General features: G+C 52.2%; 2 protein-coding genes across 2 annotated transcripts in view; one reads left to right on the top strand and one right to left on the bottom strand.

Annotated features, from left to right (window-relative positions):
• Positions 1-954, bottom strand: part of EXOC3L1 (exocyst complex component 3-like 1) — an 11,883-nt gene extending 10,929 nt beyond the window's left edge. Inside the window, exon 1 of the mRNA XM_009319938.1 lies at positions 739-954. Within this exon, the coding sequence (XP_009318213.1) occupies positions 739-954 (216 nt within the window). The remainder of the gene's footprint in view (positions 1-738) is intronic.
• On the top strand, positions 953-12,762 carry E2F4 (E2F transcription factor 4, p107/p130-binding). Its single transcript, XM_009319928.1, has 10 exons — positions 953-1,039; positions 1,469-1,578; positions 2,130-2,291; positions 2,818-2,861; positions 5,701-5,762; positions 6,122-6,407; positions 7,744-7,935; positions 9,128-9,175; positions 11,758-11,802; positions 12,162-12,762. The coding sequence occupies exons 1-10, from the start codon at positions 953-955 to the stop codon at positions 12,275-12,277; spliced, it is 1,152 nt and encodes a 383-aa protein (XP_009318203.1). The 3' UTR covers positions 12,278-12,762.
• The last annotated feature ends 1,733 nt before the right edge of the window (positions 12,763-14,495 follow it).

The raw sequence follows: 14,495 nt of genomic DNA, 5'->3' as shown, positions 1-14,495 counted from the left end.
GCGCCCTGCCTCCCCCAGCGAAGAGGGGGCGGCGGACCTTGCCTGGCGTCGCGGGCCTTCGTGTGCTTCAGCCGGAGCCCCCTTTGGCCGCCTCGTCCCCTCCGGCGTTCTTGCCCCCCACCCCAAGGTGCTACTCGGTCGGCCGGCACCGTCCTGATCCAGCCCGATAAAGCCCCCCCAGACCTATAGAAGCGGAGAGGCTGTTCCTCCCTGCTGCGCTTTGGCCCCCCGGCGCACAGCGGGAAGGGGAGTGCGGTCAGATTCACCTCTGCCGAAGGTTGTCCCCGATGCCTTTAGGCTGCGGAGAAGCGCCCCGCGAACGTGCCTCGCTTCTGCATTTTGCGAAGGTCTTCGCCTAGAGGAAGTAACTCCGTCTTTGTGGCGTGTACGGTATTTAAACCTCGGCCTTTTCTAAAGGTGACGTTCCTTTGCTGCGGTTCCCGCAAATACCTCGTACGTGGGTATGCGTGCGAGTGCGCTCTGACCCCTCGCCGGCGGCGGGCGAGTGCCAGAAGGCCCTGAGGATGCAAGGGCTGGAGGAGCCTCCTGGCTGTAGGCTTCCATCCTCTCCCCTGCCAAACTGTCGTCTCTTTGGAGCTGGGCAATATTTTCCTGCTTAAAACGTCCGTTAAGTGGATTCGTATTTGTTAGCGTGATTTGAATGGCTGTGCGGTGTAGGGTCTCCGAAGTCCCGGTCCGTTACTGGCAGGTGGGAGGGAACGTCACTCCTGTGCTGACCTGACCTGATCTGCGTGCGGTGCCGCTGGCGTTGTTGGTCCTGGCTATGCCGGTGCCGCGCCCGTTAAACTCTTGCTGGCGCCAGGTTGCCATGCGGTAGTGGAAGCAGGCGGTATCGGTGCAGTCCCCTGCGTCCCGAAACGCAAGGGGAGGAGAGTCGTGTGAGCAAGGCAGGGAGGGCCCGGGGCTGCTCAGGAGCTCCTCCCTTACAGCCATGCTTACCCTCCTCCCGGCATCGTGCCTTTCAGACAGAGGAGTCCGCCTCCTGAAAAGGCGTCGATTCTCTGTCAAGGGGCATCAGGTCAGATTTAGAAAAGACCTTTTGAATGTCGACTTCGCTAAACGGCTGTCAGTCGCACAGGCAGCTCTCTGCGTCCCCCTTCCCATCTTTTACCCTGGAGGAGTACTGAATTTTTAGGCTGCCAGGCTAGTGTCTCCTAGCCCTGCTTTGCTGCTGAGGAATGGTGATTTTTGGACCCACCGCGAGCGAGATGGCTGGAATTTGGTTTGTGCTTAGTGGGGAGGTGGCTGGGTAAGAAAAGGAGCGAAGGGGCAGTGGCTTCCTCTCGTGGTCGTAATGACATTGAGAACACGGCTTTGTAATCTGAGGCGCTGGGACGAGAGAGGTATGACCTGGCGAGCGGAGTGCTTGGCCGGGAATTAATCTGCCAGGCAGGAAGGAGTGGAACATGACTGAGAGTTTGGAGTTAAGCGTCTAACCTTTTTGCAGGCTGCGGACACATTGGCTGTGCGGCAGAAGCGACGGATCTACGATATCACGAATGTCCTGGAAGGCATCGGGTTGATTGAGAAGAAATCCAAGAACAGTATCCAGTGGAAGTGAGTGACGGAGGAGCTCTAAATCGTTCACAGGTCCCTTCTAGTCCCAGGTCCTTTTTGGGTGCCTTTTTCCTCTTCAGGCAAGCAGGGCTTTGTGAGGCTGTTGTCTAAGTGACGCTGTGGTTAAAATGCCCTGCTCGGAGCAAGGTTCCTCCGTGCTCTGTGCATGCCTGTACTTCCCCCCCAGCTGGGCCACGCCGATGGTAGTAATGAGGAAAGCTGAAGTACGTACGTCGTGTCTCTTTTACAGCAGAGCTGTTATTTTGGTACGGACTAAGTATTTGCGGCGCCTTGGGCTAGAAAAGATGCCTGTCATGGCACTGGAGGTGGGGGAGAGCCCTTCCAGTCTGTGGGGTGTAGGCAGATGTACCAAACGTTGCCGTGCTGGAAGGTGGGGATCCGGAGCGGGTACAGATGAGGCTTTCCGGGCGATCTGGCCTTGACGTATGACAGGGGTGGCAGTAAGGGAGGTGGCAACCTCTCTGAGAGGTTGGGGCTGGTCCGGGTGCCTCCAGAGGCTGATGCCTGTCACTCCTTTTTACTTTGCGCAGAGGGGTGGGTCCGGGCTGCAACACACGTGAAATAGCTCACAAGCTTATCGAGCTGAAGGCAGACATAGAGGACCTGGAGCAGCGGGAACAGGAGCTGGAGCAGCAGAAGATGTGGGTCCAGCAGAGCATCAAAAACGTTACAGAAGACGTGCAGAACAGTCGATATCCTTTGTGTGAACTGATTGCTCTGTCTCCGTGTTCGCTTGCTGGGCTGGAAAGCAGAGGTGTGAGGGTCGGGGTGGTGCTGCCCTGCTCAGGGCAGAGGGGTGGTGGTGACCTGTTGTTGCTGGAGGATCTGCAGCGAAAGGGTCGAGAGGCGGTGCCTGCTTTTGAAATTAGGGTAACTCTGTCCAGCCTGGGAACCAGCTTTCTCTGCGGTGCACGGCTTCTCGTCTGGCTTTCTGAAGTAAAAAACACTGTAGCGTGTACCCTGGTGAGAAAACGGCTTCTCTCTGAGCCACAGGCGCCGCTTTCTCGAGTGCAGAGCTGCTCTTTTGGCTTGCCTATCTTAGGATGTCTGACCTGACGCGTCTGTAGCTTGCAGACCTCACCGGCAGACCATTTCAGAGTGTGGCATGGAGAGCCTTCTGGGAATGGCGCTTCTTGTGCTCAGGGAGGAAACGCCAGGTGCCCTTTGAGTTCTCTGTCCGCGCAGGAAGCTGCAGCCTTTCTCCTTAACCTCGGAAACGTTAGCGTATGTGACACATGAAGACATCTGCAAGTGCTTCACAGGTGAGGAAATGGTGCTCCACCGTAAAGATGTAACGCTGCAGGCCTATCAGTCTGTCCCAGCTGCCCTCCTTTCTCCAGGAAAAAGGAGGCAGCGGACCATGGGCTGCCCAACAGCATCAAGTTAAATGTAGAGCGAGTTCTGATGCCGTCCTGGGTTTGTGTACCACTGAGTTGTAGCTTTTTTGTCACCATCGGAGGGGGCAGGCGGTTTCTTTCGCTTGCGTTTAAAGGAACGTAGCTGCTGTTCCTAAGGAAGTCTTTTTGCTGGGTGTCACTGTGTGGGTGTATGTGTGTGGTGTTACAAGCCCTTGATTTTAAGGGATGGGGTGGACAGTGTTCTAATAATAGGAGGCAAATGGCAGAAACCTGGGTGTAAGCAGGAAAACAGTATAAAAAGTGGTCCCTCAGCAGCTGCATCATGCCCTCTGCCAACAAGAATGCAAGGAGGAGGTAGTGAAGGGCAGGGCAGAAGGGAATACGCTGCTTGCTGTGACCTCCCTCCCTTGTGTACTGCCTTCCTAAAGCTGTGAGGTGCCTGTATAAAAAAAACCCGCGTGCTCTGTCTCTGTGGGGCAAAAGTGAAGAAAACCCACAGGAGTCCGTTTCTTCTCTATTGCCAATTTTAATGATAGCTGTAGGACCAAAAAAAAACCCCAAAACCCGGTGGCCAGCGTGCAGTACGGCAGCCTGCAGTACATAAACTGTTCTTCTCAGCTGTAGCGGTGTGGAGTCGCAGCTCCTTTCTGCTTCGGTGGACACCTGACCTCTCCTGACCCCGTGCAGCCTGCATCTGCTTGCTTGCAGCAGAGATTGAAGCCACTTATCCTGACCACCCCCAGCCATGCGTAGTCTCACCCTTGTCTGACTCTCTCCTCGTCTCTTCCAAGCACTCTTCTCACCCTGCGCTTTATCAACTCTTCTCTTTTTCATCTTTGTGTGCTTTCCGTGGTCACCAGACTTGATACCGCTCGCGTTCCTGCTGGTAACTTATGCACACACCCCCCCCTTTGCTTTACTGTTTCTTCTGATTTAAGCTAGCACGTTTTGGGGGCAGGGATTGTGTTTTCAGTTTGACAGTGCTTGGGGCCAGATAACTGGTAACAGTCTGGAAGAGTTGACAGGAGACCAGCAGACAGCTTGTTGCTTGGTTGATTGAGTGTTTTGCATTTTATTGCACCTGGTTTTTGTAAACCGGTTTGCGTCTGAAGTCAGACCTCGCCAAAATGCGCAGAGAAGATTAGATCTTACTGAGGGCAGATCTGAATTCCTCCCAGAGCAGAGGCTTGATCCGCGTTTTTCCGTTGTCTGTTCAGTGTGTGCCCAGTTTTGCTGTATGAATATGCCTTACGTAGTTTTCTTTTTCCTCTCTGAAGTGTCTGAGCCTTGCAGAGGTTCTTTTGTTGGACCTCTTGTGTTCTTGAACTGTGGCGCAGGCTGAATTTCAGCTCCTGGTTTGTTGTTTGTTTTTTTTTTTTTTGTCCTGATTGACTGCTATTGAATTTGCTTTCTCAAAGCGAGTTAGGGCTTGAGGATTTCCATGCTTGGATTCTTGTCAAATATGGACTCATTCTTTGGATTAATTTAAAAAAAAAAAAAAAAAGTGAGTATGTGTTGGCTTTTAGTGACTGGGAAACATAACTTTCCCATCTGTTGCTGTGATGCATTTTGCACTTGCAGAATCAAAAAGGAAGTGGAAACACACTGTACGCTGTTTTGTAGAAGTATTTGGGACGTAGCTATCAAGGGAGATAGAAACGCAGTGCCTGTATTGTTGAAGCTAACAGGTCTTAAAGCTTGAGCTTGAGTCTTTGAGCTTTATTACGCATTTTTAATGTCTTTTAGCAATATTTTTCTGAAGTGCAGATTTGTTAAAGGAATCCCGTCTTATTGACGAATCCTGTGGTACTTTTAATCCCCGTACCTTTTGCTGATCTGACCTTTGTTTGCCTGCCTGAAATTAAAGGACGTGCTCTTCTGCTGTCCATTCTCTCATCGCTCTGGGGATCTTCTGTGTTAATTACCAAGTGAAGCTTAATGCAGAATACCGGTGAAGTGTGAACACTAACCACACCAAAACATTCAAAGTGAAAGCTGCTAACTGCTCGGTCTGAATACGTCTAATGCTCACAGCACTGGTATTTCTCTGTTCGCGTTTCTCTAAACCCGGATACGGAATGGAAGCTGCTCGCCTGTGGCTGTTGTGTTTTTAGGGGCGCGGGTCTTAAGGAGCTGCAGAACTTGGAAAGGGAAGATGCCGTCAGCCTGGCTCCCAGCCCCGCATGTGCTGGGCTCTGTGCAGGGTCCAATACAAGGAACGCCAGGCAGCTCTCTTGCCAGTAGAGGCTGGGGAGCGTTGGTTTCGGGTACCGGTACTCCGGCATGAGGCTGCCGTGCTCTTGGCAGCCTGGCTCCTCAGCCTATTTCGACACCATCTCTCCGCTGGCAGTGCAGCTCTTTGAGCTCTGCGCTCTTTTGTTTATAATTCACATCTAAAAGCTTGTGACAAGAGGATGAAGGATCCTTCCCTTAGGATTCAGATGTTCTTAAGAGTGAGTTTAAGCCAGCCCTTCCGAGGCAAAGAAAGGTTAGTCCTGTTAAGGACGCTGCTAAAAAACTTCAGGGTTGCTTTGGGAGAAACTTCACAGGTTCTTTGTGCCCCGGGCAGTTGGCACACTGGGAGCTGTAGGATATGCTTAGCAGCTTAGGTGGGTGTAAACGGCAGTCCTCCAGGGAAGGGAGCGCAGGAGACAGGGGGCTTTGAGGAGGGGCTCTTTGTCGGTGCTTAATTCTCATCCGAACAGTTTGTGCCCACTGAGTGCTGACCGGTCTGTTTTCACAGGAGACACCCTCCTGGCGATTCGAGCCCCATCAGGCACGCGTTTAGAGGTTCCCATCCCTGAGGTGAGTGACAAATGCGTGGGCAGAGAGTAGGAGTGTCTCTGTGTGTGTCAGGGCGAGGGTTGTTGCTGGATTGACCAGGCTGGGAGTTGCCAGTCAGGGGTTTGATGGAGTCGGAGGAACCGGCAACCCAAGGAAGGCTTCAGATATTAAATAATTGCCAGGAAACTCTGTTGTCTGGAAGTACGGGATTGTACGAATTGCAGGAGCAGCAGGGGAGAGGGTAGTCCTGGGAGTCGGGGAATTGTGTGTGGAACAGTGCTGAACTTGTCTGGACAGCATGTCTTGCCTCTGGGAAATTCCTGTTCTGTTTGAAAAGGGCATTTAACGTACGGTTGTGTTTTGCTTTTGACTTTTCTCAGGGCCTAAATGGGCAGAAGAAATATCAGATCCATCTGAAGAGCACAAGTGGTCCCATTGATGTTCTCTTAGTAAACAAAGACGCTTGGAGCTCCCCTCCTGTCGTACTACCTGTCCCTCCCCCTGAAGACCTCATTCAGTGCCAGGCAGTTGCGCCCTCGAAACCACAGGTACCACCGCTCGCCCACTTCCAGGAGGCATCCGTTCCCAGCAGCACCCAGCCCTCTACACCGACACCTACCAGCACTCAGGACCATAGCCCTCCCGCGCAGAAAGCCGCAAGCACAGGTGAGAGGGAGGTTACAGGAGGCAGAAACGGGATGGTGGTCGACGAAGGGGAGTGCGTTCCTTGGCCTGGCTGGGGCTGGCACTGCTGGTCGTGCAGCATTGTCAGCTCCTGGCAAAGGGGGCACCTCTGCCTTTGCTGCGGTGAGCCCTTTCTTTTGTCTTGATTAGTGGGACTGGCTGCGTTAATGGAAATAAGAGACTTGGCTTGAGGGGGTAGTGCCAGCCTGTAGGAGCGGCGGGGGGGGAGAGGCTGATCACGCAGATACTAAAGGGGGGTAGATTCAGACTAGATATAAGGAAGAAATGTTTTACGCTGAGGGTGGTGAAGCACTGGCACAGGTTGCCCAGAGCGGTGGTGGATGCCCCATCCCTGGAAACATTCCAGGTCAGGTTGGACGGGGCTCTGAGCAACCTGATCCAGTTGAAGATGTCCCTGCTCATTGCAGGAGGGTTGGACTAGGTGGCCTTTAGAGGTCCCTGCCAACCCAAACTATTCTATGATTCTACGATAGATACATTGATTAGCAGAAGTTTGTAAAAGGGTCGTTTTGAGTCTCAAGTTCAACTTTCCGTTTGAAAAAAGACTGTCAAAAATACTAGGTTAGGTTGGTTGTGGCTTTGTCCAGCCAAATTTTGAAAGCCTCCAGCGGTGGAGATCCCCAGCTTCCTTGGGGAGCTCTTCCAGGGCTGCAGCACCCTCTCAGTGAATTCCCTTTTCCTGATGTCTGGGTCCTTTCAGCTGCACCTCGTGCCTGTTGTGCATGTTACATCGTTTGGCACCACTGAGAAGGTCTTAGTTTTTGTAACTGCCTTTCGGGTAGCTGCAAGCTGCTGTTAGATTGCCCTTAGACTTCTCTTTGCCTGACTGAACAAGCCTGCCTGCCTCCCTCCACCCCTCCTTGTAGGCCATGTGCCCTAGACCCCTGGCCGACTTGGTAGCCCTCAGCTGGACCTTCTCCACGTCTTTCTTGAACTGGAGAATGGCCAAAGCTGGACACAGCATTCCAAGTGCAGCCTCAGCCCCAAGCAGGAGGATAGTAACGTCCCTCAACGTGCCGGCCACGCTTCTCCTGGTGCAGCTTACTACCTGGCTTGTGATAACTGCTGTGAGAGCATGTTCTTGGCTTACGTGCAGCCTGGCACCACCAAGGCTGCTCTGCAGCAGAGCTGCAGCAGGACCTGGGAGTTTTTACCGGGTGAAAGCGAGAAGCCTTCTTCCTATGCAGCTGTCTGTGCTTGGCCAGCATTGCCAGTGAGGGCTGAGTCTGTGCTGCAGCTGCTTTCTTTGGGGCTGGCGGGAGATGACGTTCCCGTGTGTGTCTGTGGCTCTTTCCAGAATGTGGTGTCTCAGCAGCAGAGTCCAAGAGCGGCAGCGACTTTGACCCCCTCAGCAACGCATCCGCATCGGCCGGCCAGCCGGCCGGGTTAGACCCCCAGCCGCTACAGTCCTCTGCCTCGCTGGACAGCAGCTCCGTCCTACCCAGCCCCTCTACCTCCTTCGAGCCGATTAAGCCCGATCCCACGGGAAGTGAGTATGGACCCTCGTTTCGGGTGTTGCTCCAAAAGCATGCCGCTTGGAGTGAGGGAAAGGCTGCTGGCCCCGGAGGAAGGAGCTGAACTCCATTCTGCCTTTGCTGTCAGCCGGGCATGAGTAGGCATTTCCCTGTGAGGGTGCTGGGGAACCTGTTGAGAAAGTGGCTGTGTCATGTCTAGTGTCCCGATGCTTTCTGTGACACCAGTACTAGAAAATCTGCAAGGGACGCTCGCATGACACACGTTTCTGCTGTTATAGGTAGGATTATTCCCTTTCAGTCCCTTCTGTAGTGCTAGGTCCAATTTTTGAGACTGCGTGAAGCTGTAGAATTTCCAGCCGTCACTGAGAGCACCTTTGTAACTCATGGGGAGTTTTCCTTTATTAGGAGAGCTCTTGTCTCTGTGTTCCTCCTCTACTCAGGAATACTTCATCTATCTTTAGTGATCTTGTGGTCCTAATGATCTCGCAGTGTATATCTGGGGACCTCCTTGATGTGCTTGGTGAGGTGAAATGGGCTTTAAAAAAGGAACATTTGAGCTTTATGCCAGGAAACGGCAGGCTGGCCCAAGGAGAGAAAAGCATCCTCTGGGTAAGACACACTGCTTTAATGTTTTGGAGCCTGCCTTCACTGCAGAAACACTCCAGGTTAGAGAGTTATGGTTAGAAGAGGAAATCTTGCTCAAATGTAGCCCACGCAGTGCTTTTTTTCACGCTTCTGCTGCTAGCATGTCTGAGAGAAGCGTGAACTGTCTGTCTTCATCTTGGAGTAGTCTTGATTGTGGAATTAGGCCTTCGGTGTGCGTGTAGCTTACCATATCCCACTGGGCCTGTGCTGACTCTCTGAAGGCACGCCCTCATCCTACACAAGATAAATGGAGGTGGTGTACGGAAGCTGACGCCGTGTGAGGCTTACATACAGGCAATTACTCTAGAGCTGCTGACTGCGATAACGTGTTCGTGTCCCAGGGCTCCTACAGATCCTATTTTAAAGCAGTCGAGCTTCAGTGGTTTATTGCTTATCATTTCAGCAGAACTATGTGACGTGGGGTGTGGGAGCAGAATTTCTGGATGGCATAGGGTGATTTGGGTGCGTAAGGAGGACCGTAGGACAGTAGGTGATTATGCTGTAAAGCATTTCAGACTCTTCATGTAACGATGCAAACCATTTGGTTTGTTGTATTTGCAGTACTGGAACTTCCCAAAGAGCTGTCAGAGATGTTTGATCCAACGAGAGGTATGTTCACTCCCTGACCACGGCGTTGTTCTGTGCCCGTCTACCCACAGAAGTGGGCCAGTTTGTTTTATTCATTCCCTTTTGGATTATTTTGGGGATGTGGTTTTGTAAGGTGCTTGTGGTCGTTGGTGGCTGCTGGCTCTCTACTTGTAGTTAGGCACCCTTAAAATTACTGGTTTCTGTATGTATTTTTCTGTCTTCATGTTGCCAGCAGCCTCTGTTAGTTTGCCCTGCAGTGTGTAGATGAGGGCTTCCCCTTCCCCATGCCAGCGCTAATCTGTGCTCTGGCTTCCCGTTGCTCCTTCTCCGGCTTGTCTGCACACAAGAAAAACCCCCGTTAGTCTTGTTTCAGCTGCAGCCTGCCCGAGGCTAATCCAAGCAAATAATCTAGGGAGATAGTCTTCTCTCTTCGAAGTATCCCTCAGTGGTTTTGGTGGTGCTGGTAATTTTGGGGCAGTAGGGGAGGGGACGCTGGTACTTGTGTTAGGAGTTCTGCCTCTGCCCAAGGAGTGTCTGGGTGTCACTGCCTAATGGTGGGATGGACTCCGGACTAAGGGCAGGAGAGGTTGAAGGAATTTGGTCTAACATAAGCCTAAACTGGGAGACGCTTTTTATCTGCACATTTATTTCCCCTCAGTGCTGGCGTAATACTTTCTAGCCCCGCAGCTAGGCAGAGCCGAGTACACACAAGCACTTTTGTGGTGGTGACAGGATGCGTACAACAACAGTCCCTAGTTCTGCGCTCTGGCAGGCGCTTTGTGAAAGCGCTGTCTTTGTGTAAAAACCCCACAGTCCCGAATGCGCATGCGCAACCGCCTGATCTGTGTGCTAGGAGCCCCCCGCTCCGCCTGGAGAACACCCTTCCTCCTTGCTCAGCACCCGCCGCTGTAGAGAGTGGATGAGGTCTTGGTAATGCCTGAATGCCTCTGAAGGGTAAATTTGACTTCGGAATGTGAAACATAAACTGCCGCAAGGCCCCAGCCCGTGTAGAAGATCAAGCTTAACCCAAACTAACTATACTCTGGGACTACGTGGACACTATTAAAAGGGAGATGTTTGCCGTCTGCGGTAACGTATGTTGTTTCACGGAGTATTCTTCCCAATTTGGAGGGGGAAGGTAGAGATCCAGGAGTGAAGGACAAAACAGTCGACAGCTACGGAGGCAAAGCTCAGGACTGGGGGGAAAAAAAGCAACGCTACAGAGCTTGGAGAAATGGGCCTTGCAGCGTGCTCCATGCAGCCTCTGTAATCCCTGTGTGATCCCAGTAATGTTGCCCTGGCACCGGCGGCTGCTTTAAGGCTACGCAGTTTAAGCTGCAAGAGCCTGGATTTCTTCCTTAGTGTTTTGTATTGGAATTACTCTTTCTGCATGGTTTTCTCTCTCTTTTAAATGAGTGCTTAATAACTGCTTGTTTTAAACTTGTATCCTGAAAAAAGCGGAATTTCAAGGCGCACGTATACACACCCTGTGATACTACCAGCCCTGAAGACAATCTAAGAATGCAGGTTCTGCATTTAATTGCTATTTATTGAAGCTGGTATTATTCCTGTCTAGTTACTTGGTGTTGAAATTCCCTCATCTCATGGCACTGAATTAGGCAGGTGGGTTCCTGTCCTCTAGGAAATAGCCTGCTGTGGATAAGCGTCTTGAAAATGGGCTGATCTGAGCTTCTCTTGTGAAAGCTCGTTTCACGTGTGGGCAGTATCTCATCAACCCAGTTAGACTGAGTTAGATCTTAACTTGGTAAAGTGAGAGGTATTCAGAAAGTTGTTCTCAACCGCTCAGCTTCTTAAAGAAAAGAGATCGACTTGCACGTGCTTTGGCTGCTTGTCTCTCTACCCTTCAAGTGCCTCGTGAACCTACTAGCCAAGAGTAACAACGCTGGAGGAAGGAACGACATTTCAGAGATCGTGTTTTTTTTTTTTTACAGTTTTGTGTGGGCAGTAGAGGGGAGAGCAGAGTTAATGGCCCATTCAGGAAGGATAGGCAGAGCTCAGATGTTTGTTCTGTTTGGCAGCGGGCAGCCAGCGAACCTGCCAGGGCATGTGGCTGGATTAGCCACAGCGTAGCCGTGGGGCAAGGGGAGCAAGTTAGGGGGACAAAGGACACAAATCCGGAGGAACCCGGGGGTTCATCAGTTCTACTGCTCATTTGTTTTTTAATTTTTTTCCCCCACTCTTAGCAAAGTTGGTGGGTAATTGAGGACTGTGAATATGTCAGGCTTTACCAGCTCAATTTCTGGTGCGTGTTGAAGTTTCCTTTGGAGGAGTCTGGGGCAGCAGCTAGATGCCAGTGCAGGGGTAAGGCACAGCCTGTCGTGTGAAGGAGACTGGTTGAGCTAAAGCAGGCAGAAACCTCCTGCAGAATTTTTTTGACGTAGCTTGGCTTGTCTGACACCGATTTCCCTTTGCCCACGGCAGGAGGCCCAAGCCTCCTTTCGCCGGTGCCCGCTGCCCACGCTGTGCCTTAGCCGGAGAAGGGATAACAAGGGTGAGGAGCGCCCTGGGAAGGGTGGGAAGCTGCACGGGAGCAGACCGGGAAAGCAGAGTGTGTTGCTTAACCACGCTTGTCTCTTCCCCAGAATGTATGAACTCTGAGCTGCTGGAAGAGCTGATGTCATCTGAAGGTGAGTCTTCGAGTCTCACCCTCGCGGTGTGGCCTTTCTGGGGGAGGAAGACGGTCTTGGGTGACTTTACCCAGCTGACAGTCTTGCGACTGCAGACTCGCCCTCATCTTTTCTGGGCTCTGGACACAGACTCTGTTCTCACTGTCCTGCCAGTCCCTGAGAGAGGTGTGAGGACCAGGAGAGCCTTCCATCTCTCTTCCTGTCTCCTCCATATCGCGAGGCTGATTTGAAGCGAGCTGAAAGACTGTTACTGTGAGGTGGCCTCCTCGTGGCTCCGCAGCTCGGCGCCCATTGGCAGCTCTTGGCTAGGTGTGGGAGTGCTGAGCTTTGTAACCCACCGCGGGCTTCTCTTTCCCCAGTGTTTGCTCCCTTGCTCCGCCTCTCCCCTCCGCCTGGAGATCACGACTACATCTATAACCTGGACGAGAGCGAAGGCGTCTGTGACCTCTTCGACGTGCCTGTTCTCAACCTCTGACTTCAGTGCAGCTGTGAGCCTCGCAAACACAGACCGTTTTGTAACTCTTTGGAAAGTGTCTATTTTTGGATTCCTTTTGTGCTAGAGCTTGATGAGTGAGCGATTTGGAGATTCTCTCATATGGACTCAGAACCAAGCGATGTGGACTTGCAGGCAGAGAGCCTCCCCGTAGCTTCTTCCTCTTCCTCTGTTGCACGTGCAACTCGCCCCGCCGCATCTCTCTCTCCACTGGATCCTGGGCCTCACTTCAAAGGGTCTGTGTTTTGAGTGTTCCCAGTTCACCCGTAGAGTTTGCCCACGTGCCTCTCTGAGCTTCCTCAAATCTGCATGCCTTGGTTTTTCCTGCACTCCTAGAGGCACTTTGCACCTCCTAGGTACCAGCTGCTACAAGGAGCCCTAATATCATGGTCAGTTCGCAAGCCCGGAGGTAGCTAGCTGGATTTTTCAATGTGAGTGGTTCAGATTGGGGCGGTTATGGTTCTGAATGACAATGGGGGGGGGTGTGTGTGTGAAATGGCACCAAAGTGTCCATTTCTTCCAGTGACTCCAGACCAAGCTAGTATGTTTTACAAGAAAAAGCACTTTTTTTAGCCAGCTGTGCCTCCTAGTGGGACTCAGGAGTTGAGCGTTCCTAGTAGGACTCGGGAGCTGAGTGTTTTCCCTGCTTGGGCGTCAGCAGTAATGCTGGTTCTGCATTCACCAGCCTGCTGATGCATGAGCCCAGGGGCTCCAGCTCCTTGTACAGCAGCTGTGCTGTTTCTACAGGGCTAAAGAAGAGGTGCCAGTATGTTGGTTGTTTGGTTTTTTTTTTTTTTAATTTTTATTTGTTTTTGCCTGAGTTCAGAGATGTTTGAAAGGATAAGACTGCTCCAGCTGGTGCCTGTAAGGTACTCCAGGTACATCAGAGCCTGCTCATATTTGCAAGTAGCTGTCTTCTCCAACCATTGCACTTGAGCCTGCAACTGTCTGAAAGGCGACCAAGCAGTAACAATTCAATAGTACTTTGCTGTGACAAGTTACGTAGGTGTTGTCAAAATAGTGCTCCTTTTTCCCCCCCCTTTTTCTCTCTTAGCATCTGCTCAGGATCAGCTTTCTGTATATTTGAATTTGCTCCTCCAGTGTCCACACCCACGCTCCCAATTCCTGATCCTGTGGCAGGTCGCTGCCTAGTCTGATGCTTTCTCTGCATCGTTTTTCCACAAGCTTTTCTTCATTGCTTTGTAACGGAAGGTCTGCTGCTGGGTTGGTTATGATGGTCAGGTGGTAGCAGTCTTGGACCCTGTGCATTTTAGTTGGAGTAAAACGCCCTGATGGATTTGTGTTGTATTTTGCAAGCCCCAACTTTGGTTTTCGGTCAGATCCTCTATTTGAGTGGGTTTTCCCCTCCTTCCTGCTGCCCTGGTGTTAGCAGCTGTCCTGCCTTCCCTGCTCTGCAAACTGCCGAAGAGAGGGCCAGGCCAGGAGCATGGCTGGCCGTTGCAGAGAGGTAGCTTGCAGCCTTCCACGTAACCAGCTGATGTTTAACTTCTCCGCTTAGCTGCTCACCGCCTGTGAACCACACAACCAGCTGGAGCGCCAGCAGTAAGGGGATGTAAAGTCTCCAATTCTTGGAGCCCGCAGAGGTGAGAAGAGTACGTGCTTGGGACCCGCGTCCCCGAGGTGGCTCCTCGGGCCATCCTGTTCTGTGTGGGACTCCTCCAGAAGAGCCGTTCCTCTCTGCAGCTCCGAAGCACCGGGGGGGCAGCCGCTGCCAGCGAGAGCCGTGGCGCGGGACCCTGCCGGGGGGGGAACTTGAGCCCGCATGCAGCCAGTCCGTGAACCTGCCCTCCTTCGCATGGAAGCTGACCAAACACCCTCGGTCCTGCGCGTGCATTAGCTAGGCTCCGTGGCTTTGGTGTAGCTCGAGCTCTCCATGTACTGCCTGGCCCTCGCCCTCCTTCCGAGAGTTCGTGCTTGCCACCAGTTAGACAACCTTCAGAAAAGGATACCGAGAGAAAAATTTACAGTTGCAAATGAACTTTTGATTCGTATATAAAGATTATTTTTATACTTCTTTTGCAAGGAAAGAAAATTGCCTGTAATATTTGTACAGTGTTCTCTGACGTGAATAAACAAAAAACTTTCCAGAGTTTCCCACCCCGCCCCGGCCTGCGCCTCCCCTCTGCCGAGCCCGGAGGGGATGGGGTGACCCTGAAAAGCGGGGTGCTGGCCGTCCCCC

Source organism: Pygoscelis adeliae, unplaced genomic scaffold (assembly GCF_000699105.1).
Source record: "Pygoscelis adeliae isolate BGI_AS28 unplaced genomic scaffold, ASM69910v1 Scaffold390, whole genome shotgun sequence".
Taxonomy (NCBI): Eukaryota; Metazoa; Chordata; class Aves; order Sphenisciformes; family Spheniscidae; genus Pygoscelis; species Pygoscelis adeliae.
This window is presented reverse-complemented; position numbering and strand designations above follow the sequence as displayed.